At 40.9% G+C, this 27,000-nt stretch overlaps 1 protein-coding gene across 1 annotated transcript in view; it reads left to right on the top strand.

Annotated features, from left to right (window-relative positions):
• LOC120023347 (SH3 and cysteine-rich domain-containing protein-like) overlaps positions 1–27,000 on the top strand; it is a 92,850-nt gene that overhangs the window by 38,416 nt on the left and 27,434 nt on the right. The window contains exons 7-8 of the mRNA XM_038967359.1: positions 5,601–5,682; positions 9,140–9,216. Coding sequence (XP_038823287.1) covers positions 5,601–5,682; positions 9,140–9,216 — 159 coding nt within the window. The remainder of the gene's footprint in view (positions 1–5,600; positions 5,683–9,139; positions 9,217–27,000) is intronic.

Here is a 27,000-nt window from a genome sequence, read left to right as displayed (position 1 = left end):
TTCTTAACAGTTTTCAGCTGTGCTAACATAATTGCAAAAGGGTTTTCTAATGATCAATTAGCCTTTTAAAATGATAATCTTGGATTAGCTAACACAACGTGCCAGTGGAACACAGGAGTGATGGTTGCTGATAATGGACCTCTGTACACCTACTGTATGTAGATATTCCATTAAAAAAAATCTGCCGTTTCCAGCTACAATAGCCATTTCCAATATTAACCATGTCTACACTGTATTTCAGATAAATTTGATGTTATTTTAATGGACAATACATTTTATTTTATTTAAAAAACAAGGACATTTCTAATTGACCCCACACTTTTGAACGGTAGTGTACATATGAGATGAGTAATGCAAAATATGTAAACACTATTAAAGTGACTAGTGTTCCATTATTAAAGTGGCCAGTGATTTAAAGTCTATGTGTATAGGGCAGAAGCCTCTAATGTGCTAGTGATGGCAATTTAACAATCTGATGGCCTTGAGATAGAAGCTGTTTTTCAGTCTCTCGGTCCCAGCTTTGATGCACCTGTACTGACCTCGCCTTCTGGATGATAGCAGGGTGAACAGGCAGTGGCTCGGGTGGTTGTTGTCCTTGATAATTTTTTTGGCCTTCCTGTGACATCAAGTGCTGTAGGTGTCCTGGAGGGCAGGTAGGTTGCCCCCGGTGATGCGTTGGGCAGATGGCACAACCCTCTGGAGAGCCCTGCTGTTGTGGGCGGTGCAATTGGCGTACCAGGCGGTGATACAGCCCGACAGGATGCTCTCAATTGTACATCTGTAAAAGTTTGTGAGGGTTTTAGGTGCCAAGCCAAATTTCTTTAGCCTCCTGAGATTGAAGAGGCGCACGCCGAGGAACTTGAAGCGTTCCACCTTCTCCACTGCTGTCCCGTCGATGTGGATAGGGGGATAGGGGGGTGCTCCCTCTGCTCCCTCTGCTGTTTCCTGAAGTCAATGGATGAATGGGCGATAGAAACCAGATAGATATTGATAATGGTGCATGTCACTTTAGTTAAGTTTTGGTTAGCTGCAGATGTCGATGTGGATAGGGGATAGGGGGTGCTCCCTCTACTGTTTCCTGAAGTCAGTGGATGACTCAGTTTTGGTTAGATGTCAAAGCCAAGTACTTGCTCAATGGCTTTCCATATCTGGAGAAAGATGAAACCAGGCCAGCGGGTGAGCGATTTTCTGAGACTGTGGTTTTGAGACTCGTGGAGCCTTACATGGGCAAAGACAGAAATGTGACCATGGAGAACTTATTCACATCAATTCCCCTGGCAGACAAGTTGATTGCAAATAAGACTAGCCTGCTTGGAACAGTGAACAAACAAAGGCGGGAGCTACCCCCCTCTGCGCAAAACAACATACCAGTGGAGCTGTGGTAAAGCAACCTCAGCATCCTCAGCACCATGCATCCCACTGTTGCCATCGGCAGTGACCAGAAGAAGAAACCGGAGACGGTGACAGACTACAATCGCACAATGGTATACATCTCTGCCATATACAGATAGCCTTTCCATCTGCCAAACACCAAATATGGTCCCCTTTTATTATATTACAATAATATTATTACTATTATTATTCTATATAATTCTAACCTATTCTATTTTATGTAATAGGTTAGTGTGGGTGCACTCGGCCAGATGGCAAGACTGTACTCTGTAAAAGGAGGTACTCGCAGCTGTCCTGTTGCGGTGTTCTACAACGTGCTCGACATGGGTGCTATCAACGCGTACGTGTTGTACAAGCAATGCCTTGATAAGACAGTCAGCAGGAGAGATTTCATCATGGATCTGGCATGTGAGCATTGTGAGAACCACATGAACGCCAAGAAAGAAGCTACAGCCGTCAAACAGGCTGCCAAGGCAGCAGGTCCTGCTCTCCCTCTTCCCCAAGCACCACAGATCCCACTCGGGAAAAAGAAGACAATGTCAAGTCGGCAGGTGCATGCGGAATAAGGCACATTTGCTCACACAAAGCCCCGAAGCTGTGTGCTGACTGTGGACCCGAAGCATAAAGAGAAGACGCGATTGATTCATGTGTAAAGGCACGGGTATAAGGGCATAATACAGTGTCTGATACGATCAACAAATGACTGTTTTTATATCTTGTCATGAATATATTTCCACAAATATTTCTTCATGCAATTAATCCTTTGCAATTGTTCATGCACTGGTGCTTTTGTTTAGGAATACAGCAAATTATTTCACCTGCGCAGCTGGCTGTTTGTATTATTATTATTTATCACGTTTCAGGAGAAGACCCAGATGCAGACAGTGTCGAAGTGACAAAAGTTTATTACTAGAACAGGGGGCAGGCAAAACGACAGGCCAAGGGCAGATAGAGGTCAGTAATCCAGATCCGAGTCCATAAGGTACAGAACGGCAGGCAGTCTCGGGGTCAGAGCAGGCAGAGGTCAATTGTCACGTTCCTGACCTGTTTTCTGTTGTTTTGTATGTGTTTAGTTGGTCAGGGCGTGAGTTGGGGTGGGTATTCTATGTTGTGTGTCTAGTTCGTCTGTTTCTATGTTCAGCCTGATATGGTTCTCAATCAGAGACAGCTGTCAATCGTTGTCCCTGATTGAGAATCATATATAGGTGGCTTGTTTTGTGTTGGGGATTGTGGGTGGTTGTTTCCTGTCTCTGTGTTTATGTTCTGCACCAGATAGGACTGTCTCGGCTTTCACGTTTGTTGTTTTGTAATGTTTGTTAATGTTCATCGTTTATTGTTTAATTAAACATGTTGAACACTAACTGCGCTGCATTTTGGTCCTCTCCTTCATCCCAGGAAGAAAGCCGTAACATCAATAATCCAGGGTGGTGTGACAAGGTACAGAACAGCAGGCAGGCTCAGGGCAGGCAGAAATGGTAAAAACCAGGTAAACAGGAACTAGAAAAAGACAGCTGCAAGGGAAAACCGCTGGTAGGCTTGACGAACAAAACAAACTGGCAACAGACAAACAGAGAACACAGGTATAAATACACTGGGGATAATGGGGAAGATAGGCAACACCTGGACAATTATTATCATTTTCGTTTCTACTTTGTCTAAACAAGCTGTAACTGGACTTGATTAATTACTATAACTCTTACTAATCAAATATACAAATAAAGTTGATCAAATTGTTTAAACTTTAATGTTTTAATTGCAAGGGAAATTAAAATAGGCTATAGGCCTATGTTTTTTCTAGGACTTTGTAGAATTATACAAAACAGTTCCTTGACTCTATCTAAACATTTATATATTTTATATATTTCCACGCATATTTCTTTATTGAATTAATCCTTTACAATAGTTTATGCACTATTTATCAAGCATGTTTGCGCATCTTGCAAGTTGATATGCATCTGATGCATATGCTAAAGAGGACGTCTCGTAACGTTCCCTAGCGGATACTTATATGCTGAAAGGCCAGGCGGTTCTAGTGTTAAGCAATGGATTATGGTCATTGTAGTTAATTACCACATTTTCTGTGCTAAACTATGTCGAATATTGGGTGGTTTGAAACTACAACTCCCTGCTACATTGCACAGTTCAGGCTTGATCTGATTTATCTCTACAGCTCACAGAATAAAAAAAACATAACGAAGTGGTATTCAAATAATTTAACCAATTAGTTGTTTTAAAAACGAAAAATAACTGGACATTTTGGAATAATCGCTCAGCATTAATCTTTACCTGCTGTGAGTGAATAAGGGAAGGGAAAGGGAGAGGGGATACCTAGTCATTTGCACAACTGAATGCATTCAACCGAAATGTGTCTTCCGCATTTAACTCCTCTGAGTCAGAGAATAAGTGTAGGGACTCATTACATTAGGACAGATACTGGCACCTAGGAAACATGGTGGTGTATCTGTGCTCCGGCACAGTTGCGTGGCTGCTGTTACACTGGCTTAATTGATTAGAGTTCGATCACTCATTTTAGCCTGGCAGCATGGTTGACGGGTCAAGTGAATACATTATGTACTTTATATATTCTGTCATATTCAGCTGGACTAATGGTATAGATGAGAGACACACATTGAAGTACGTGCCAAAACTAGCGTGCTCTGTTTCTTACAGCAATGATTGGAATGCAATGATTGTACAATTGAAACAAAGAACCGTTTGAAAAGCTACAGTACAGCAGCTTCAATACAGGTGTTCTTGTTGTATATTTACTCCAGCTCTTTAATATCTGATCGTCAGTGGTTGAAAAAGTACCTAATTGTCATACTTGAGTAAAAGTAAAGATAACTTAACAGAAAATGGCTCAAGTAAAAGTGAAAGTCACCCAGTAAAATACTACTTGAGTAAAAGTCTAAAATTATTTTATTTTAAATATACTTAAGTATGAAAAGTAAATGTAATATCAAAAATATACTTCAGTATCAAAAGTAAAAGTATAAATAATTTAAAATTCCTTAAATATGGCAAACCAGACGGCACGATTTTCTTGTTTTTTAAATTTACGGATAGTCAGGGGCACACTCCAACAATCAGACATAATTTACAAATGAAGCATTTGTGTTTAGTGAGTCCACCAAATCAGAGGCAGTAGGGATGAGCAGGGATGTTCTCTTGATAAGTTCGTGAATTGGACCATTTTCCTGTAATGTTAAGCATTCAAAATGTAACGAGTACTTTTGGGTGTCAGAGAAAATGTATGGAGTAAAAAGTACATCATTTTCTTTAGGAATGTAGTGGAGTAAAAGTAAAAGTTGTCAAAAATAGAAATAGTAAAGTAAAGTACAGATACCCCAAAAAACTACTTAAGTACAGTAGTACTTTAAAGTATTTTTACTTAAGTACTTTACACCACTGTTGATCGTGTACTCAGATACAGCCAATGTGGAGTAAATATGACCAATAAAGGAAATCTAGGGGGGATTGGAATGAGGACTCCAGGAGAGATATCTGCTCATGAAAAACGCTCAGATTACAGAGCTTTTAGACAGAGAGGAGGACTCGAAGACTCAAAGCATAAAAATTACACCTTTCATCTCCTCGCTTCTCTGCAGTTTATCTGTGTAAATCTCACATTAACTGTACTGCTACTTGAATCAGCCCTTTCTACAAGGATGTCTCAAAGCAACTAGGGCAGTCCTGTCAACGGCAACTGCTATGGAGTGGGTCTAAATTACTATGTGTTTAGACACTGGGACAATGTGATCACAGCAAGGGTTACCATCAATGATAGAAGAGGGCAAACTCAAGTAAACTCAGCTCACCCACCCCTTTTGTTTACCACTACATACAATAATAATGACCAACTGCAGATTTTGATCCCATATTACTTTACTTCCACATTCAGTTGATGGGATCATCAGTGTTGTTATGATTCCTTCAACTGTAGCCCAGTCATAATATTAGTCAATGTTTTGGAGCTCCATTGAGCAGCTTTTGTAAATTCAAGATAACATCAAAGCTTTTTTGGTGGTCCTGAAAGTGGTCCTACATCTAGACCACCCTCTACGATTTTCAGAAGTTTGGCAAACATTAGGATGTTGTAGAAAGCAGTGTGTGCATGTTCTGGGTACCTATCTACTGTATGATGGGTGATCTGAATGACTGGTATCAATCTGTCAGTTAGATGTAATAGCTTCTATCTGCTCCCACAGACCAGTGACTTGGCCCAGGTTCCAGAAGAGGCCGTCGCTCACAGCAGTCAACATGAACTCACCAGGAAGCACAGTGATAATGGTGAGTACTCTACACAGTGTACTCAGTGGAGTAAAGTACTTAAGTAAAAATACTGTAAAGTAGTACTTAAGTAGATTTTTGGGGTTATTTGTACTTTACTTTACTATTTATATATTTTTTTATACTTTTACTTTTACTTCACTACATTCCTAAAGAAAATAATGTACCTTTTACTCCATTCATTTTCCCAGGCATCCAAAAGTACTCGTTACATTTTGAATGCTTACCAGGCTCGGAACTAGAAGCACAAGCATTTTGCTACACTCGCATTAACATCTGCTAACCATGTGTATGTGACCAATAAAATTTGATTTGATTTGACAGGAAAATTGTCCAATTCACGCACTTATCACGAGAACATCCATGGTCATCCCTATTGCCTCTGATGGCGGACTCACTAAACACAAATGCTTTGTTTGTAAATTATGTCTGAGTGTTGGAGTGTGCTCCTGGCTATCCGTAAAAAAAAGAAACTGGTGCCATCTGGTTTGCTTAATATAAGAAATTTGAAATTATTTATACTTTTGCATATTTTAGCAATTACATTTACTTTTGATACTTAAGTATATTTAAAACATAATACTTTTAGACTTTTACTCAAGTAGTATTTTACTGGGTGACTTTCACTTTTACTTTTTCCACCACTGGGTGTACCAAGAGGCAGCCATTAGTGACACTGGGAAATGCACTTCTGTTATGCATAGACATTATGAATTAAACATTACTGACTACTTAATGATATGTCTATAACCTTAAAAATTCTATACCTAGAATTTCTTAGAATGTCACCCCTAAAGTGGAAGCTAGGTGAATTGCAACAGTACTAGGCTGCATTCAAAACAAATCTCCCCCTCCCACGCATCCCATTTCCTCTAACATGGCAGAGGGTCGCACATGAGCCTTTTACTTTAGTCCACCAGCTTCAAAGGGCTGTAAAAATAATATTTTTTGTTATTGAAAATATATTTCATAGCAATTTAGATGGTATAATGATTCTCTACACTTTTCAGTGCTTGTTTTCTCACGTAAACTGAAATTGAGCGATTTTAGCATCCAGGAAATAACAGAGCGATTTCTACATTGGCCACTTGACCCGATTTCCACTAGATAACATAGCCACAAAGTCAAAACAGCTTTCCCATTTTAACAACAGATGCCGCTCCGGCGGGAAAAATCAATAGCCGAATATCACAGCCAATTACAACACTGGCGAGTAAGTAAAAATGTGAAACACTATCATTCCACTATTACTGCAGATATACACTGAGTATTCAAAACATTAAGAAAATTATAGAACTTCAAGGTGAAAGTATTGCCAGAATAGGAATTAGACTGTAGTGAAAAGTTTATCATGATTGTATAACATACAGTATTTCAGAAAATCAATTATATCAATGTATGAAGGAATCTTACAGAACCCGGGAGGTGACATTGACTGAGCTTTTCCGTAGAATCCGTAGAAGGCCTTGCAAAACAATTGACCAATACACCAAACATGTATATTACATACATTGAGTGTACAAAGATTAGGAACACCTGCTCTTTCCATTACATAGACTGACCAGGTGAACTCAGGTGAAAGCTATGATCCCTTATTGATGTCACTTGTTAAATCCACCTCAATCAGTGTAGATGAACGGGAGTTAAAGAAGGATTTTTAAGCCATGAGACAATTGAGATATGGATTGTGTATGTGTGCCATTCAGAGGGTGAAAGGGCAAGACAAAATATTTCAGTGCCTTTGAACGAGGTATGGTAGTAGGTACCAGGCGCACCGGTTTGTCTGAAGAACTGCAACACTGCTGGGTTTTTCACGCTCAACAGTTTCCCATGTGTATCAAGAATGGTCCACTACCCAAAGGACATCCATCCAACTTGACAACTGTGGGAAGCATTGGAGTCAACATGGGCCAGCATCCCTGTGGAATGCTTTCGACACATTGTAGAGTCCATTCCCTGACAAATTGAGGCTGTTCTGAAGGCAACTACATATCAGAAAGGTGTTCCTAATGTTTGGTATACTCAGTGTATTACAGACATTTTCTGAAATTACAATGCAAAAAAATAAAAAATAAATCCAATGTGTCCTACATTTTTTACCAAAAATGTAGGAAGAGGTAATCATTAGCCGACACAGCTACAAGGATGTTCATGAAACCACATGGTTTCTTCCTTATTAGAGGTTTCAGGATGCTTGTATCTAAACCAAAGTAGATCATTTTAAGATTGTTCTATATATCAGTTGGATTCTCTATAAGCTTAAGTATGAGGTCCTAAACCTAGCATGAAAGTGCATCCTTGTAGCTGTGTCGGCTAATATAGTCAAAATGTTTGCCTTGGGGTACGTTGAGCCAGTTGTTGGGCCAATGGCAAGTTGAGCAAATTGCAAGGCATTATCGCTGGGATATGAGGTAACAACAGGGCCTATAAATTGAAAAAAGGGTTCGAGCCTTAAGAGGTTATTAATTAACTTTTTTTTAAGTACAAAGTGTTTGTTAGGTGTTAAGCCTGAGTTAAAATATGCTTTAAATTATTAAAAGATTAAAGAGCAATTGCGATTGTGTTGAATTGTGTTTCGGAAATAAAGATAGACATGGTCTTAAAAAGGTAGTGGTAAAAATTAATTCAGTACAGAAATGTGTATGCAGCTTCACTTACCCTGTCCTGTAGCTCTACTTACCCCATACCCAGGGTAAGTTGAGCCAAGAGACCTCTTTTTCTGGACAAGCTATGTTTACATGAATTCTGATTCTTTCCAGGGATACAAAACATCCTGAAATACAGTATATGTAAATATATTTGTTAGAAATAATACTATATTTCCCTTGACAGAGTTATGTGGAATTAAAGAACTGCCCAACTTACCCCACTCTCCCCTACTTGCTTCTCAGTTCTATGTACTGTACAGTACTCAGAGTAAGATCTCAAAGACACATTTAATTATAGGAGAAATAAGCCAATGAGCCTGACTTTTTGCTTGCAGTAGCATTCACCCAGAACAATGAAGTCAAAGAAAGCACACTATTCAAAATGCCATTTGAAGATCCACACAGAATATCATCTGTCCCATAAGGATAGAGAAATATAAACATTGTGCTGTGTTCCTCTCTGCTTGCCACGTGTAGAGACTGGAATTTCTACTCAACCATACTTGAATATCTGGACAGGGCTCAGTAGGGAAAAAATGACCCAAACTTAAAGTATGAGAATCTTCCCCGTTTGTAATCCCATCCGAATACCCTGTGGCTTTCTGAAATATGTATTTATTAATGAAATAGCTTCTCTACCAAAGCTTGTAAAATGAATGCTTAGGTTTATTCCAGGACATTCAGTAGATAAAATCCCACTGCTGTAGAGATTCAACCAAGCTTCTCTGTCTTCTATAGCTTTAATGTCTTTGATAATTGAAGTATTTGTCATTGATATGTGGTGATTCATTAAATGTTTTGTGTTCCAGTGTTCACATCACTTGAGAACGGGACGGAGCCCATTCCCTATTGCCATGTGGCCGAGAGGAAACCTGATGATTCACCGGTAAGGAGCCCAAGCACTTAACATACAGTATAGTATGAAGATGGCGATGGCGCTGTACTGGATGGCCGCCGTTTTGCAAGCTTTCGACCCAACTTCGCTATTTTGTGATTCTTTTGCAGTTTATTTTTAGTTTATTTTCATGAAATGTATCCGCTATCATTTCTTACAACCGACAAGAACTTTTGAACATCAGATTGGCAGTTAATTACCTCAATTCCGGCTTTGACTTTCTGTAAATCCGACCCAATTTTAAACATCACAATGACAAGAGTGTGGGGTAGGGCTGTTACGGTGACCGTATTACTGCCACACAGGCGGTCATGAGTCATGACGACATTCAAATTCCAGGTGACCGTTTAGTCACGGTAATTAGGATTCTTCTAGTTCTGATGCTGCTGATGGTCATTAGTAGCCTACCAAACTTGCTAACTGCCTGGTACTCTGCACTCTATTGTCCCTTTAATCACTCTGATGTCAATGCAAATGTAAATCAAACACTTCATAGCAGAACCATGAGCTCATGTTACGCAACGTTTCTATAGGCTATGCAATTGCGTGAGAAAACAGTGATGGCCTCTATTAAAAAGAGGAGGAACCCATTACCTTTCTATAGGCTAGGCCTACTATATTTATTTCTCAACTTTCCTAATATTAAGCACATTCCTTCTCTTTAAAACAGGAGTATAGCCTACTTCGCTGGTATGAAAATGAACCACGGGAAAAGCGCTCTCCATTCGCTATTTAAGTTGTCCATTCTAAATCAAAACAAATTTCATCCATATATTATTTTGTATATGTAAAGACAAGATTGAATCAATAATAGTGTGATGGGTGACAATATTAGCCTATCACTTGTGAATGATATATTATCACTTGTGAATGATGCCCAGCTTTTTTTGCGACTTTTTCAAATCATAGTCACACACCCTCCTGTAACCTAGCCCATAGGCCTATATGTTTTGATCACAACTAAAGTTGGCAAATAACTTCTTAAAAGTAAGCATTCATCTGCTTTACAAGGGGTATAGAGCCTAACTGGCATACATGAGCTGCGTGTGAGTTTCAAGTTTGGGGAAGATAATTTTCACCATAAAATGGTGTTTTCCGGCTAATGGAACATTCACGCTTATAGCCTGCTGCCGTGTGCGCATTGCTGCGCTTATAATGTGAAGAAATAGCCTAATAGTTTGTCAACATTTTAAGCTAAACATTCTCGTCTGTTGCATTAGGCTCATTGCTTAAAACATGTTTTTTGATGCTAGTGGTTGTATTCATTTGGGATCTATCGCATCCCACAACTGTCCCGGACTATGTTTTGAATATTTATTTTTCACACAGAATAGGTCAACTTTTGTACTATGGGGGATAGTAGATTGACATAGGCTAGTGCTTTTGCTGTTCGTTAGGCCTACTAATCTTGTTGGCTGATGAAAAGTAAATGTGGACAGTTCTTCCAATATATTCAATATGCGCCTCGGAATTGGATAAGGACGCGTGAAGTTGCGTCCCCGATGTGTCTGTCTTCACTTGTAGCCTTTGAGATAGACCCGATCACGTGACTGAGAGCCATGTGAGTGAGAGGCACACAGCTCAAGGGCACAACGGCCACTGGCCGCAAAAGGCATGGATTTCTTTAGGGTGCATTACAGCCACACAAAGGGGATGCAGCCGGGAAATTCGAGGCATTATCGAGTGCATGTCAAATTGTGAATGAGATACTGATGAAGTGTGTACAGTCTGCGCAAAAACAAAGCAGAGCTCATGCCTTTCATGCGGCTTTTTTCAAATCATTTTTAGAGCCGCATCATGCCGCCTTAGAATGTATAGAAAATCTTAACATATAGCCCAACATTTGTGTCACAACCAAAGTTACATAAATAACTCTAAATTAAGCATATAGGAGTACTTGTTTCTTTGTTAACCGCTCAACACAGAATAGCCGCATGTGCTCACTCCCTCAAATTATTTGGAGAAAATATTTATATTTTATTCAGCAAATTTAGTCTGCTAAATAAACTAGTGTAGCCCACAGCCATATGGCATAGCCAGAACAGGGCCTAACATCAAATCAAATTATATTTGTCACATGCGCCGAATACAATAGTGAAATGCTTACTTACAAGCCCTTAACAACAATGCAGTTTAAAGAAAAATGAGTGTTTAGTATTTACTAAAATAAACTGAAGTAAAAAATAAATAAATAAAATAAATAAATAGAAAAATAACTAATAATTAAGGAGCAACAATAAAATAACAGTAGCGAGGCTATATACAGGGGATACCGGTACAGAGTCAATGTGCAGCGGCACCAAAGAATAAAGATATAAACTTGCCATTTTCACATACAGTGCCGTGAAAAAGTATTTGCCCCCTTTCTGATTTTCTCTATTTTGGACCATTTTTGATACTGAATGTTATCAGATCTTCAACCAAAATCTAATATTAGATAAAGGGAATCTGAGTTTACAAATAACAAAAAAATGGATGCTTATTTCATTTATTTAATCAACAAAGTTATGCAACACCCAATTCCAAAGTTATGCAACACCCAATGGGACCCATCTTGTCCAAAAAGTTGACTCAAGTTTGCCAAAAAGAACCTGGATGATCATCAAGACTTTTGAAAGAATGTTCTATGGACAGATGAGTCAAAAGTATAACTTTTTGTACGGTATGGGCCCAATTATGCCTGGTGAAAACCCAAACACTGCATTCCACAGTTAGAACTTTATACAACCGGTCAAGCATGGTGCTGGTAGTCTGATGGTTTGGGGATGCTTTGCTGCCTCAGGACCTGGACGTCTTACCTTAATAGAATGAACCATGAATTCTGCTCTGTATCAGAGAATTCTACAGGAGAATGTCAGGCCATCCGTCAAGTCTACATGGAAATGGCTAAAAAGCTACAAATTTGAAGTTTTGGAATGGCCTAGTCAAAGTCCAGACCTAATCCCAATTGAGATGGCAGGACTTGAAATGAGCAGTTCATGCTTGAAAACCCACAAATGTCGCTGAGTTAAAACAGTAATGCATGGAAGAGTGGTCCAAAATTCCTCCACAGCGATGTGAGAGACTGAACAACAACTACAGGAAGTGTTTGGTTGGAGTCATTTCAGCTAAAGGTGGCACAACCAGTTATTGAGTGTAAGGGGGCAATTACTTTTTCACACAGGGGCATTGGGTGTTGCATAACTTTGTTTATGAAATAAGTATGTAATTGTTGTGTTACTTGTTCACTCAGGTTCCCTTTATCTAATATTAAGTTTTGGTTGAAGATCTGATAACATTCAGTATCATAAATATGCAAAAGTAGAGTGAATTGGAAAGGGGTCAAATACTTTTTCAAAGCACTGTATATAGGATGCTGGAGATGATGAATATGATGTTGAAAATTGGCGGAATTGCACTTTAATTCCTACCAAAGTACAATGCATTCAGAAAGTATTCAGACCCCTTGACTTTTTCCTCATGTTGTTACTTTACAAACTTATTCTAAAAATGGAATAAAAATGCTTTCCCCTCATCAGTCTGGACACAACACCCCTTAATTAGAGCTAGGGTCTATTTTCCTGAATTTCTGCCTGACTGACGTGCCCAAAGTAAACTGCCTGTTACTCAGGCCCAGAAGCCAGGATATGCATATAATAACAGAATTGATATGGCAGGCAAAAATCTGAAGAAAAACCAACCAGATTGTTTTTTATTGAGGTCCCAGGCTATTATAATGGAAAGCTATTGTTCCTATGTAATTCCAGCTCCCAGATTGCAATTCCTATGGATTCCACTAGATGTCAACAGTCTTTATTCAAGGTTTCAGGCTTGTTTCTTCAAAAACGAGCAAGAACTTTTGAGTTTTTGTGAAAAGACCACCGGAACAATATCAGTCTTTCGGCGAGCGAGGAAGAGAGCACGTGCTTACAAATTTTACTTTCCTATTGAAATATTATAGTTTATTTACATTTTAAGGTACCTGAGGATTAAATAGAAACATCTTTGACTTGTTTGAACGAAGTTTAGCGGTAGCTTTTTGGATTCCTTTGTCTGCATGTTGAACGAGTGGATTACTGAAATCGATGGCGCCAACTAAACAGACTTTTTGGGATATAAAAAAGGATTTTATCTAACAAAACGACCATTCATGGTGTAGCTGGGACCCTTGGGATTGCAAACAGAGGAAGATTTTCAAAAGTGAGTGATTTATTTAATCGCTATTTGTGATTTTGTGAAGCCTGTGCTGGTTGAAAAATATGTTGATGTGGGGCGCCTCAGACGATCGCATGGTATGCTTTCGCTGTAAAGCCTATTGTAAATCGGACAACGCAGTTAGATTAACAAGAATTTAAGCTTTTAAATGATATAAGATACTTGTATGCTCATGAATGTTTAATATTACGATTATTTATTTGAATTGCGCGCCCTCCAATTTCACCGGATGTTGTTGATCCACATTAATGACAAAGCAAAAACAGGTTTTTAGAATTTTTTGCAAATATATAAAAAATTTGAAATGAAATATCACATTTACATAAGACGCTACAAGCTTGGCACACCTGTATTTGGGGAGTTTCTCCCATTCTTCTCTGCAGTTGACTCAACTGAAAGCTCTATCAGGTTGGATGGGGAATGTCGCTGCACAGCTATTTTCAGGTCTCTCCAGAGATGTTTGACCGGGTTCAAGTCTGGGCTCTGGTTGGCCCACTCAAGGACATTCAGAGACTTGTCCCTAAGCCACTCCTGCATTGACTTGTGCTTAGGGTTGTTGTCCTGTTGGAAGGTGAACTTTCGCCCCAGTCTGAGGTCCTGAGCGTTCTGGAGCTCAATGATCTCTCTGTACTTTGCTCCGTTCATCTTTCCCTCAATCCTGACTAGTCTACCAGTCCCTGCCGCTGAAAAACATCCCCACAGAATGATGCTGTCATGACCATTCTTCACCGTAGGGATGGTGCCAGGTTTCCTGCAGACGTGACGCTTGGTATTCAGGCCAAAGAGTTCAATCTTGGTTTCATCAGACCAGAGAATCTTGTTTTTTAACAGTCAGAGTCCTTTAGGTGCCTTTTGGCAAACTCCAAGCGGGCTGTCATGGGCCTTTTACTGAGGAGTGGCTTCCATCTTGCCACTCTACCATAAAGGCCTGATTGGTGAAATGCTGCAGAGATGGTTGTCTTTCTGGAAGGTTCTCCCATCTCCACAGAGGAACTCTGGAGCTCTGTGAGAGTGACCATCGGGTTCTTGGTCACCTCCCTGACCAAGGCCCTTCTCCCCCGATTGCTCAGTTTGGCCGGACGGCCAGCTCTAGGAAGAGTCTTGGTGGTTCCAAACTTCTCTGTTTAACTTCTCTGCGCTACGGATCCCTTTAGCGGGATCATTTTCCTAAACAACCGCTGAATTGCAGGGCGAAAAATATTACTAAAAATATTTATAATCATGCAATCACAAGTGAAATATACCAAAACACAGCTTAGCTTGTTGTTAATCCACCTATCGTGTCAGATTTTGAAAATATGCTTTGCAGCGAAAGCAATCCAAGCTTTTGTGAGTGTATCAATCAATGCTACAACACCTAGCATAACATTAGCATAAAATTAATCGCTTACCTTTGATAATCTTCGGATGTTTGCACTCACGAGACTCCCAGTTACACAACAAATGTTCTTTTTGTTCGATAAATATTACTTTTATTACAAAAAAACGCCATTTGTGTTGCGCGTTATGTTCAGAAAACCAAAGCCTCGTTCCGTTCGATGAAAATTCCAAAAAGTATCCGTAATGTTCGTAGAAACATGTCAAATGTTTTTTATACTCAATCCTCAGGTTGTTTTTAACAAACATAATCGATAATATTTCAACCGGACCGTAACCTATTCAATAAAAGAGAGAAAGAAAATGGAGAGCTACCCCTCTCGCGCGCAGGAACTAATCAGAGGACACCTGACTAGTTTTGAAAAATCTCGCTCATTTTTCAAAATAAAAGCCTGAAACTATGTCTAAAGCCTGTTCACAGCCTGAGGAAGCCATTGGAAAATGAATCTGGTTGATACCCTTTAAATGGAAGAAAGACGGGCCAGGAAACACAGATAAAAAAAAAAAAAAAAAAAAAATCACTTCCGGGTTAGATTTCCTCAGGTTTTCGCCTGCAGAATCAGTTGTGTTATACTCACAGACAATATTTTGACAGTTTTGGAAACTTTGGAGTGTTTTCTATCCTAATCTGTAAATTATATGCATATTCTACGATCTGGACCTGAGAAATAGTCCGTTTACCTTGGGAAAGTTATATATATTTTTTTAAATCTGACCCCTAGCGTCAAGAGGTTAAGAATGATGGAGGCCAAACCCTTCCCCAGATCTGTGCTTCGACACAATACAGTCTCGGAGCTCTACGGACAATTCCTTAGACCTCATGTGTTGGTTTTTGCTCTGACATGCACTGTCAACTGTGGGATCTTATATAGACAGGTGTGTGCCTTTCCAAATCCTGTCCTATCAATTGCATTTACCACAGATGGAGTCCAATCAAGTTGTAGAAACATCTCAAGGATGATCAATGGAAACAGGAAGCACCTGAGCTCAATTTCGAGTCTCATAGCAAAGGGTCTGAATACTTATGTAAATAAGGTACTTCTGTTTTTTACTTTTAATACATTTGCAAAAATTTCTAAAAACTTGTTTTCGCTTTGTCATAATGGGGTATTGTCTGTACATTGATGAGGATATATATTTTTTAAATCCATTTTAGAATAAGGCTGTAACGTAACAAAATGTGGAAAAAGTCAAGGGATCTGAATACTTTCCGAATCCACTGTATATCATTGGAATGCTATAGTTCTTTTTCTATTGTTTGATTGTGCTTTTTACTCACCCAGGAGGCCCCTTAACACCCAGATACTTTAATCAGGGCCAGTAGAAAGAGAAAATGGATGTAACACTAGAAAATGGTTGAGGAAATGGTACGGTGTGGCACATGTGGGTGTGTGAAGCGGCCTGTCTGTCTTACTCTAGTGGAACAGAGTAGAACACACAAACAGAAATAAGGATTCTTTTGATTTTCATACTGTTTTATAACGTCTCTCGCGAGATGCCTGCCTCATCGGCAGCCCTTTTGTCTTGGGTGCTGCGCTATTTTATGACCAAGCACAAACGCATTGAAAAAGATTGCTGGCACATTGAACACAGGTATAAATAAATTCTGCGAGAGCTGTTCATGACAAATCATAATAACTTCTGGTCTGGAAATAGAAAATGCAAAGCTAATGTTCTTTTGTGGAGCCCTGTGACAGATTTTCTTCTCAGTCCCTATTGTTTGTGCATGCTGCAGGATTTTTTGCCCACAGCTATCCTTAGTCCAGTGCCCATTTCTCCTACGGACTAACACATTGACATCGTAGAATTCTAAGTATAGCACCAACTGCTCTGGAGCTAATAACAGTATGCTATTGAAAGCCTCTGAGAAATGTGTCTGTACTGTGCTTGCTGGCGGGCTGTACTCTACTCTGCCCCTTTAGCCTGAGAACTGATCCTGAGCCAGTTCTTGCTGTGTGTGTGTCCATCAGTGTGCTACTCTTGGCCAGACTCCCATTACTTCTGAATTTCCCAGGAGTTGGGAGAAAAACCCTATCTCCCTTACAGACAAATTATATTCCTGCCTTGGCCACTGGCACACACAGATGTGAATAGGCTCTGATCCTAATGTTTATATCTCCAGCTCTGGTCTGTGCAATATTTATTTTCTGCGTGCAGCTGACATGTTACAGACGTCATTGTTTTGTCTCAGTGAAAGTTGGCAAACCAGTGCAAACTCCATATTGCCCACTATAATATTGAACATTTTATGGGCAAATCTTAGACATATTTATTTTACCCTCTCTGGCTTCTACGATGGTAGAATGACAAAGTTCTAGTATCAGAACGTTCATATTTGTAATATTTCTATCCAGTCTCTATTTATAATATATTTGGCATGTTTATCCTTAATGTCAACTTTGGAAAAGATCAGATAAACACAAAGATATACAATCAAACATGCACTACAAACACACAGCTTTTTCACACACACACACACACACACACACACACACACACACACACACACACACACACACACACACACACACACACACACACACACACACACACACACACACACACACACACACACACACACACACACACACACACACAGCAAGTGTTTATTCTATTCTACTGAGCTATTTACATTGTGGCAAAATCCTGCACAAAGCCTTTACCGTGCGCTGACACTTTACAGTTTTTTTCAATTGTTTAAGCACAATTTTGAAAACAGGGCCCGGTTTGTCAAAACACTACACACAATTAGCACAACCCTACACCAAAGTAGCACAACACTTCAGATCATTTGCAAAATGGAACACTTGTCAAAACTATACACAACTTCATAAAAATAATATTTTGTTACCATACGAAACATTTCATATGACTTCAATCTTTTTTAACCAGTTACACACTGCTGTTGCTAACCTAAAACACTTTTAGCAAGTCTAATTGTCAGTGATTAGACTACTGTAAATGAAGTACACAGAGAAAGTGCAACTATACAAACACTACACAAGACCAATGCTGCAGACTGAGGAAAATATCATTTATTTCTCTCCATATACCCAAATCAGTCAACATGGAGAATCACAACAAAACATGTCCCAGTTTTCATGCTACTACAGTAGTGTGCATAACACTGTTGGCTCAGCAAACAGACAAACGTAAAATACTGTATCCAGTACAGGTTACAATTACAGTAAATAACAACAACATAAAAAATAATCTGAAAAAAACTGACAATATTGTACAGAAAATACTACAGTAAACATACTATACATTATCTCTTCGCCTAGCTGGATCTGGCCAGAGAATTTCATCAACATCACAAGCAATATCGTCATTAGCAAGACAACGTGGGAAGAACCATCTTGAACGTCGAATCCATCCTTGCACAGCTGCGGCGTCGACTTGGTCACAGGCGTCCTCCATGGCCTGAATGAGGGGTACCTGAGCCTGGGGCTGGAGATCGTAAACCTTCCACCGCCATGCAGAGAAAAACTCTTCGATAGGGTTTAGAAACGGAGAGTATGGTGGAAGGTATAGTACTGTCAACTGTGGATGGTGTTGAAACCAGTTCTGGACCAAAGCAGAGCGGTGGAATGACACATTGTCCCAGATGACCGTATATTGCATCTGGTGCATTTCATTACCTGCTGTGACGATGTGGTGCAATCGGTCCAAAAAATTGAAAATGTGAGGTGTGTTGTAAGGGCCCATTTTGGCATGACGGAGGCCAACCCCATGCTGTGAAATGGCAGCGCAAAGGGTGATGTTACCCCCACGTTGCCCTGGGACATTGATTATAGCCCTGTGGCCAATGATATTTCTGCCTCTCCTTCTTGCTTTTGTGAGGTTGAACACTTCCTCATCAATATATATGAATTCATGCAGGATTTCCTCAGCATCCATCTGCAAAACTCCCTGAAATACAGTGAAAGACAAGATTGTGTAGTTCAGGATAGGTCGAGTATACAGTTAATGTAAAAAAGTAATGTGTGCAGTATGCAACATCACAGTGCTAAAGTGAACAATACAAACCTCCACATACTCATGCCGCAGCCGTTTGACCCTCTCTGAATTTCGCTCAAAAGGCACTCGATAAGTTGTTTCATTTGAACCTGATGTCTTTTCAGGATGCGTGCCAGTGTTGACTGAGAGACCTGATGGACATTATTAAAAATGGCATGGTCACCGATAATGTTGGCTTGTAGTTCTCTGAGCCTGATAGCATTATTGGCCAAAACCATGTTTATTATCTCTCTTGTTCTTGCGTGAATATGGGCCCCCCTCCTCCTTGTCATTCCCGACCCTCAATCCTATGTAGAGAATAATACATGTAACTTACTGTACAATGTCACAGGAAGGGGTATCACAAGTGCTGATATGGTGCATACAATAAGCGGCTGATTACTGTAACTGTAGACAGATCTTTTACCTGTTTTCCTGTTGAAAAGTCCTTACGACAGATGCCACTGTATATCTGCTAAGATTTGGCTGAACTCTCAGTCCAGCCTCCCTCAGCGTCAGTCCGTGGTTCACAACATGGTCCACTAGTGTTGCACGAATGTCATTTGATAAGTTTGGTCCTCTTCTTCTTTGTGCACGTTCTCCTCCTGCTTCAGGTCTTCCTCGACCTCTGGCTCGGCCTCTGCCTCTTCCTCTACCTCCTTCTCCTCCTCTGTGTACTCCTCCTCTCATCCTCACTCTTCTTCTGACTCCTTCCATTTTGGTTGAAGGCAGTTGAACCTACCTGCTGCATTTTTATAGTGCTTAAACCTGATTGGTGTGTCTACAATTTAGAAATCATGTGTTTGTGCACCTGATGGCTGTGTTTAACAGATTGGCTCATAGGTGTGGTAATTTGACAGTCAGTGCTTTGGAATTGCAAGGACGTGACATCATGATATACTTCTGTGTCTGATGTATACAAGTGTGTTTAGTGTTTTGCAAATCACTGTGTGTAATATTTTGCAAATAGTGTGAAGCTGACAATGTGCTTACAGTTGTGCAAATCTAGCCTTGTGTTTTGCTCCTTGAGTGTAAGGTTTTGCTAATTGTGGGAAAAGTAAAATTTTAGTGTGTAAGCAATCGTAAAAAACTGTAAGAGTGCATCAGCAGTCAGGGAGGAGAAAATAAAGATAGCTCTTCCGGCTCTGTGTGGGAGCTCTCGGTTGTCGCGGCAGTTTGATAGTGTGTGCAACTCTGCAGAAGTCTATTTTCAGCGTGCTTAGTTTGTAAAGTGGTCCCGTGTGGCTCAGTTGGTAGAGCATGGCGCTTGCAACGCCAGGGTTGTGGGTTCATTCCCCACGGGGGGACCAGGATGAATATGTGTGAACTTTCCAATTTGTAAGTCGCTCTGGATAAGAGCGTCTGCTAAATGACTTAAATGTAAATGTAATGTAAAGTGTTTAAGACGATAGGCGGTGTTACTGCTCTAGGTCGTGGTTGTAAACTTTCGGGACCGCTCCTGTTATTGATCGCATGGATTAGTAGCAACATTATTGTGAAGCATACAAACCAACAGGTATTGCTCGCCTGAGGTAGAGTACCTCATGATAAGCTGTAGACCACACTATCTACCAAGAGAGTTTTAATCTATATTTTCGTAGCCGTCTATTTACCACCACAAACCGACGCTGGTACTAAGACCGCACTCAACGAGCTGTATAAGGCCATAAGCAAACAAGAAAGTGCTCATTCAAAAGCGGCGCTCCTAGTGGCCGGGGACTTTATTGCAGGCAAACTTAAATCCGTTTTACCTAATTTCTACCAGCATGTCACATGTGCAACCAGAGGAAAAACAACTCTAGATCACCTTTGCACCACACACAGAGATGCGTACAAAGCTCTCCCTCACCCTCCATTTGGAAAATCTGACCATAATTCTATCCTCCTGATTCCTGCTTACATGCAAAAACTAAAGCAGGAAGTACCAGTGACTCGCTCAATACGGAGGTGGTCAGATGACGTGGATGCTATGCTACAGGACTGCTTTGCTACCACAGACTGGAATATGTTTCCGGAATTCTTCCAATGGCATTGAGAGTATACCACCTCAGTCACCGACTTCATGAATAAGTGCATCGACGGCGTCGTCCCCACAGTGACCGTACGTACATATCCCAACCAGAAGCAATCGATTACAGACAACATCCACACTGAGCATTTAAAAAAATTATATTTAACCATTATTTAACAAGGCAAGTCAATTAAGAACAAATTCTTATTTACAATGATGGCCTACCCCGGCCAAACCCGGACGACGCTGGGCAAATTGTGCGCCGCCCTATGGGACTCCAAATCACGGCCGGATGTGATTCAGCCTGGATACAAACCAGGTACTGCAGTGACACCTCTTGCACTGCGATGCAGTGTCTTAGACCACTGCGCCACTTGGTAGCCCGGGAGCTAAAGGCTAGAGCTGCAGCTTTCAAGGAGCGGGACACAAATCCGGATGCTTATAAGAAATCCCGCTATGCCCTCAGATAAACCATCAAACAGGCAAAGCGTCAATACAGGACTAAGATTGCATCCTACTACACCGGCTCTGATGCTTGTCGGATGTGGCAGGGCTTGCAAACTATTACGGACTACAAAGGGAAGCACCGCCGCGAGCTGCCCAGTGACGCGAGCCTCCCAGACGGCTAAATGCCTTTTATGCTTGCTTCGAGGCAAGTAACACTGAAGCATGCATAAGAGCACCAGCCGTTCCGGATGACTGTGTGATCACGCTCTCCATAGCCGATGTGAGCAAGACCTTTAAACAGGTCAAAATTCACAAGGCCGCAGGACCAGATGGATTACCAGGATGTGTACTCAGAGCATACACGGACCAATTGGCAAGTCCACTGACATTTTCAACCTCTCCCTAACCGAGGCTGTGATACCTACATGTTTCAAGAAAAGAAAGAAAAGTGCTCAAGATAGCGACGTTAACCTGCCTAAATGACTATCGCCCCGTAGCACTCACGTCTGTAGCCATGAAGTGCTTTGAAATGCTGGTCATGGCGCACATCAACACCATCATCCCAGAAACCCTAAACCCACTCCAATTTGCATACCGCCCCAACAGATCCACAGGTGACACAATCTCAATCGCACTTCACACTGCCGTTTCCCACCTGGACAAAAGGAACACATATGTGAGAATGCTGTTCATTGACTAAAGTTCAGCGTTCAACACCATAGTGTCCATAAAGCTCATCACTAAGTTAAGGACCCTGGGATAAAAACCTCCCCTGCAACTGGATCCTGGACTTCCTGACGGGCTGCCCAAGGTGGTAAGGGTAGGCAACAACTCATCTGCCATGCTGATACTCAACACGGGGGTTCCTCAGGGGTGTGTGCTGAGTCCCCTCCTGTACTCCCTGTTCACCCACGACTGCGTGGCCAAGCACGATTCCAACACCATCATTAAGTTTGCTGACGACTCAATTGTAGTAGGCCTGATTACCGGCAACGAAGAGACAACCTATAGGGAGGTCAGAGACCTGGCAGTGTGGTACCAGGACAACAACCTCTCCTTCGACGTGAGCAAGACAAAGGAGATGATCGTGGACTACAGGAAAAGTAGGGCCGAACACGCCCCCATTCGCATCGACGGGGCTGTAGTGGAGCGCGTCGAGAGTTTCAAGTTCCTTTGCGTCCACATCACCAACGAACTATCATGGTCCAAACACACCAAGACAGTCGTAAAGAGGGCACGACAATACCTTTCCCCCCTCAGGAGACTGAAAAGATTTGTTATGGGGCCCCAGATCCTCAAAATGTTCTACAGCTGCACCATCGAGAGCATCCTGACCGGTTGCATCACCGCCTGGTATGGCAACTGCTCGGCATCCGAAAGTAGGGCACTACAGAGAGTAGTACGTATGGCCCAGTACATCATTGGGGCCAAGCTTCCTGCCATCCAGGAACTATATGCTAGGCGGTGTCAGTGGAAGGCCCAAAACATTGTCAAAGACTCCAGTCACCCAAATCATAGACTCTTCTCTCTGCTACCGCAAGGCAAGCGGACCGGAGCGCCACGTCTAGGTCCAAAAGGCTCCTTAGCAGCTTCTGCCTCCAAGCCACAATTAATCAAATGACCACCTGGTCTATTTGCATTGATACCCCCCCCCCCTTTGTTTTTACACTGCTGCTACTTACTGTTTATTATCTATTTATAGTCACTTTACCCCTACCTACATGTACAAATTACCTTGACTAACCTGTACCCCCGTACATTGACTCGGTACCGGTATTTGCAATATTCTGTATTACCTCCCAGTGGAGGAGGGGGGAATGAATGGGTGTGTGGCGGTGTGTTCACAGACAAAACAAAGGCCTTAAAATGTCCAAAATCGTCCCCGGAAAATGTCAGTAGTAACACACCAAATCAATACAGTTCAAACAACAATAAACAAATCAACTCGCACACAAGCTCCCTTTAACTAAAATGTCAACCCAAATACATCTGGAATGGCAATAATACTCCAGCGACACTGAACATCAAAGGGAGCACATTGAAAAAAACGAAGTCTGCTGCAGTATATAGCACTGGAATGATAGAGAGAAAATTAGACTAAGCGAGAGAGGGGGGGGGGGTCTTAGCTGTTGCACTGTCTGAGCTCTTTGTAAATTCTGAGATGAACTGTGGACCTTGGTCAGAGAGAATTTGGTCTGGAATCCTGTATCTGGTAAAGACCTCCCTTCACAGAATTAGAGCAATGGCAGATGCAGTATATAGCCTCATTATTGTTATTTCATTGTGTTACTTTTTTTGCTTTAGTTTATTTAGTAAATGTTTTCTTAACTCTATTTTCCTAAAACTGCATTGTTGGTTAAGGGCTTGCAAGTAAGCATTTCACGGTAAGGTCTACAACTGTTGTATTCGGTGCGTGTGACAAATACAATTTTATTTTATTTGACATTTGGGTTGACATTTTAGTTAAAGGAAGGTTGTGTGCAAGTTTGTTTATTGTTCTTTGAACTGTATTGATTTGGTGTGGTACTATTGACATTTGGCCGAGAAGATTTTGGACATTTTAAGGCCTTTGTCTATGAACACACACCTACACACCTATTAATTCCCCCTCACTCCTCCACTGGGAGGTAATACAGAATATTGCAAATTCTCTAAGGGTTATGACTGGGTTCATTCTTGTCAATTGTTTCTATGAAGTTGGCATTATTCTTTTATAAGGTATTATTGGTTTGGTTACCCCCGTGCTGTAACATGTGTTTTATATGGTGTGTCTTATCCTTTCTCTTCACTGGCTATGTCGCGCCCTGACCTTAGAGATCCCTATTATTCTCTATGTTTGGTTAGGTCAGGGTGTGACTCGAAGTGGGAAAGTCTGTTTTCTATTTCTTTGTTTTGGCCGAGTGTGGTTCCCAATCAGAGGCAGCTGTCTATCGTTGTCTCTGATTGGGGATCATATCTTGTTTTCTGTTTCGTGGGTGTACCTGACAGAACTGTGCGCTTTCGTTTTCACTTCGGTTATTTTGTTTGAGTGTTTTTTGAAAATAAAAATCATGAACACTTTCCACTCCTTTGGTCCACTCCTTTCGACGAGAGCCGTAACAGGCTATCTGGCAAACAGGCTACCCTCTAGGCAGTCTCTTCTGATATGTGTGCATCTGGTAGTGGGTCTCTATCTATCCTACTCTTTTCCTTTAGGCAGGGTTTATACCTGCCTAGAACCCAAATAAAAATATTTTTCTTTACCCTCTAGCAATACTCCTATAACTTTATGTTTGTATTCTTATCTTTTATTATTTCTTATTGTTGTTGAGAAGGAACCTGCAATTAAGCATTTTATTGGACGGTGTATACCATGTGTATCCTCTACAAATGACTAATAAAACTTGAATCTTGAAATAAAACTTGAAACACACACGCTGCACACGCATACACTATGCAATCTCTCCTGGCCAGCTCGCTCAAACATGTAAAGTGGTATTTTCCACTCTTATCTGGCTGAGCTTAGCACAGCTGGGTGGAGGTCATTTGTCTGTCTGAAGGCAGGTGTATAAAAGCCTGGCACAGAGACACAGGCTCTGACTTTGAATTAACCACACACTGCAGGAGCAGATTGCCCCATGGTGCCTCCTGTCCTATCTGAAATAAGAGCCACAAACAACCGGCTGGCCTGTTCAAATTTGCAGCCTATTTATTTTCCCATATTCCGAACACACCTGTTCCCTGGACATTTAATGTCCCCATGTATTGAACGATTGAGAACTAATCAAATGGCTTGTACTTCTCACACTAAAATGTGAGCTTGTAGATTTTATTTGCTGCTCCTCATATAACCTCTAATGCTTCACTATTTCTTATTGGTCTTTCTTCAGTGATCTCCGCTTTCCCAATGTAATGGCCACCATACAGACACATACAGTACATATATTATCACCTAGCGCTAGCCATCAGAGTCGAAAGGCCCCCAGAGAGCTGTTGGTTTGCCATAATGAATCGCCTAAAGTTTCTGTGCCTTACTGCATTTTAACCCAGAGCCAGCAGAGCATTGCTAGAGAGTAACTCAGCTCATCCATCACTAATATCAGGTGCCCACCTGGGTGATGCATGCTGACCAATTTGGAACACGTCATCCCAAGACACGACACATCATAGCTATGCAGTACCATAACGGCAGTCTGGGAGGAGAGGGACTTTGAGATGTTGTTATTTTTGTTGGAATGGAATAAGACCGTTTAGCAAATGTACAGTACATTGCGGTCTCTACTTTGCTATGATTCTCCCTCAATTCATGACACCAAAGTATTTTCTCCTGTAAGAGAATTACAATGAGAACAAGTTTGTTGACTGGTTGCAATATTTTAGGTCATTGTGAACTCGCGACTAATTGTGACAAAAGTAGAAAAATGCCTTTCGGTGTGGGTGTGTGCAATTACATTAACAAAATGTGTCTGCGATAATTGTGTTAGCTCTTCTCTAACAACATCCTCTCCGCCCCCGCTTTTATTGTCTTTTAATTTCCTGGGCGCTTATGAAAACAGAACAACTAAACAAGGGGATGCTTCCTCCCACTCATGTTGATGATATAATGTTGTGGAAACTTTACAGTAGCAGAACGACTTGAGCAATTCTCCTTCCTTCGATTGGAACAACAGCTCATTATAATCTTGGAATAATCAAAAGGAAACATAGCTCCGAAGAGCAATGATTGGGGTTCACAGGATGGCAGAAAGGACACAAGATTAGTTTGATAACAAAGCAAGCACTCTATCATGTAGGAACTATCTTACTTTATGTGCAATCATTGAAAACATTACTATGTTGATTTAAATCACAGTTGGTACTCTCAACATTAGCATTCCCAAATGGACTCATAGCAGTAATACGCTGACTGCGTTAGCGGCAGGACTCATTCTCATTTTACAGTATAAAATATCCCCTTTTCACTATGTTCAGACCACATAATATGGCAACAATATTTGATTATACTAATCATGATATACTAATCACGATATTTCACATTGTTCATCTGCATGCGGGGCGGCAGGGTAGCCTAGTGGTTAGAGCGTTGGGCTAGTAACCGAAAGGTTGCAAGTTCAAATCCCCGAGCTGACAAGGTACAAATCTGTCGTTCTGCCCCTGAACAAGGCAGTTAACCCACTGTTCCTAGGCCGTCATTGAAAAATAAGAGTTTGTTCTTAACTGACTTGCCTAGTTAAATAAAGGTTAAATGTAAGTCGCTCTGGATAAGAGCGTCTGCTAAATGACTTAAATGTAAAATGTAAATGCATAATTGAAATCTAACATTAATTTGCATGAGACAAAGTCCACTATCCTATGGTGCCAATGACATCTATAGTGCTGCCTACTGGTCTGGTGTAGCCAGGCCCTCAGATCAGAAGGCATGAGTTGGACCGCAGAGGGAAGGAAAAGCAGTCAACAAGTGCTCAGCATATGTGGGAACTCATTCAAGACTGTTGGAAAAGCATTCCAGGTGTAGCTGGTTGAGAGAATGCCAAGAGTGTGCAAAACTGTCATCAAGGGAAAGGGTGGCTACTTTGAAGAATCTCAAATATATTTAGATTTGTTGAACACTTTTTTGGTTACTACATGATTCCATGTGTGTTTTTTCATAGTGTTGATGTCTTCACTATTATTCTACAATTTAGAAAATAGTAAAAATAAAGAAAAACCCTTGAATGAGTAGGTGTGTCCAAACTTTTGACTGGTACTGTACATATAAACAATGTACA

The sequence above is a fragment of the Salvelinus namaycush genome, chromosome 28 (assembly GCF_016432855.1).
Source record: "Salvelinus namaycush isolate Seneca chromosome 28, SaNama_1.0, whole genome shotgun sequence".
Taxonomy (NCBI): Eukaryota; Metazoa; Chordata; class Actinopteri; order Salmoniformes; family Salmonidae; genus Salvelinus; species Salvelinus namaycush.
The sequence above is the reverse complement of the archived record's forward strand: the minus strand, read 5'-3'. Positions and strand labels throughout refer to the sequence as shown.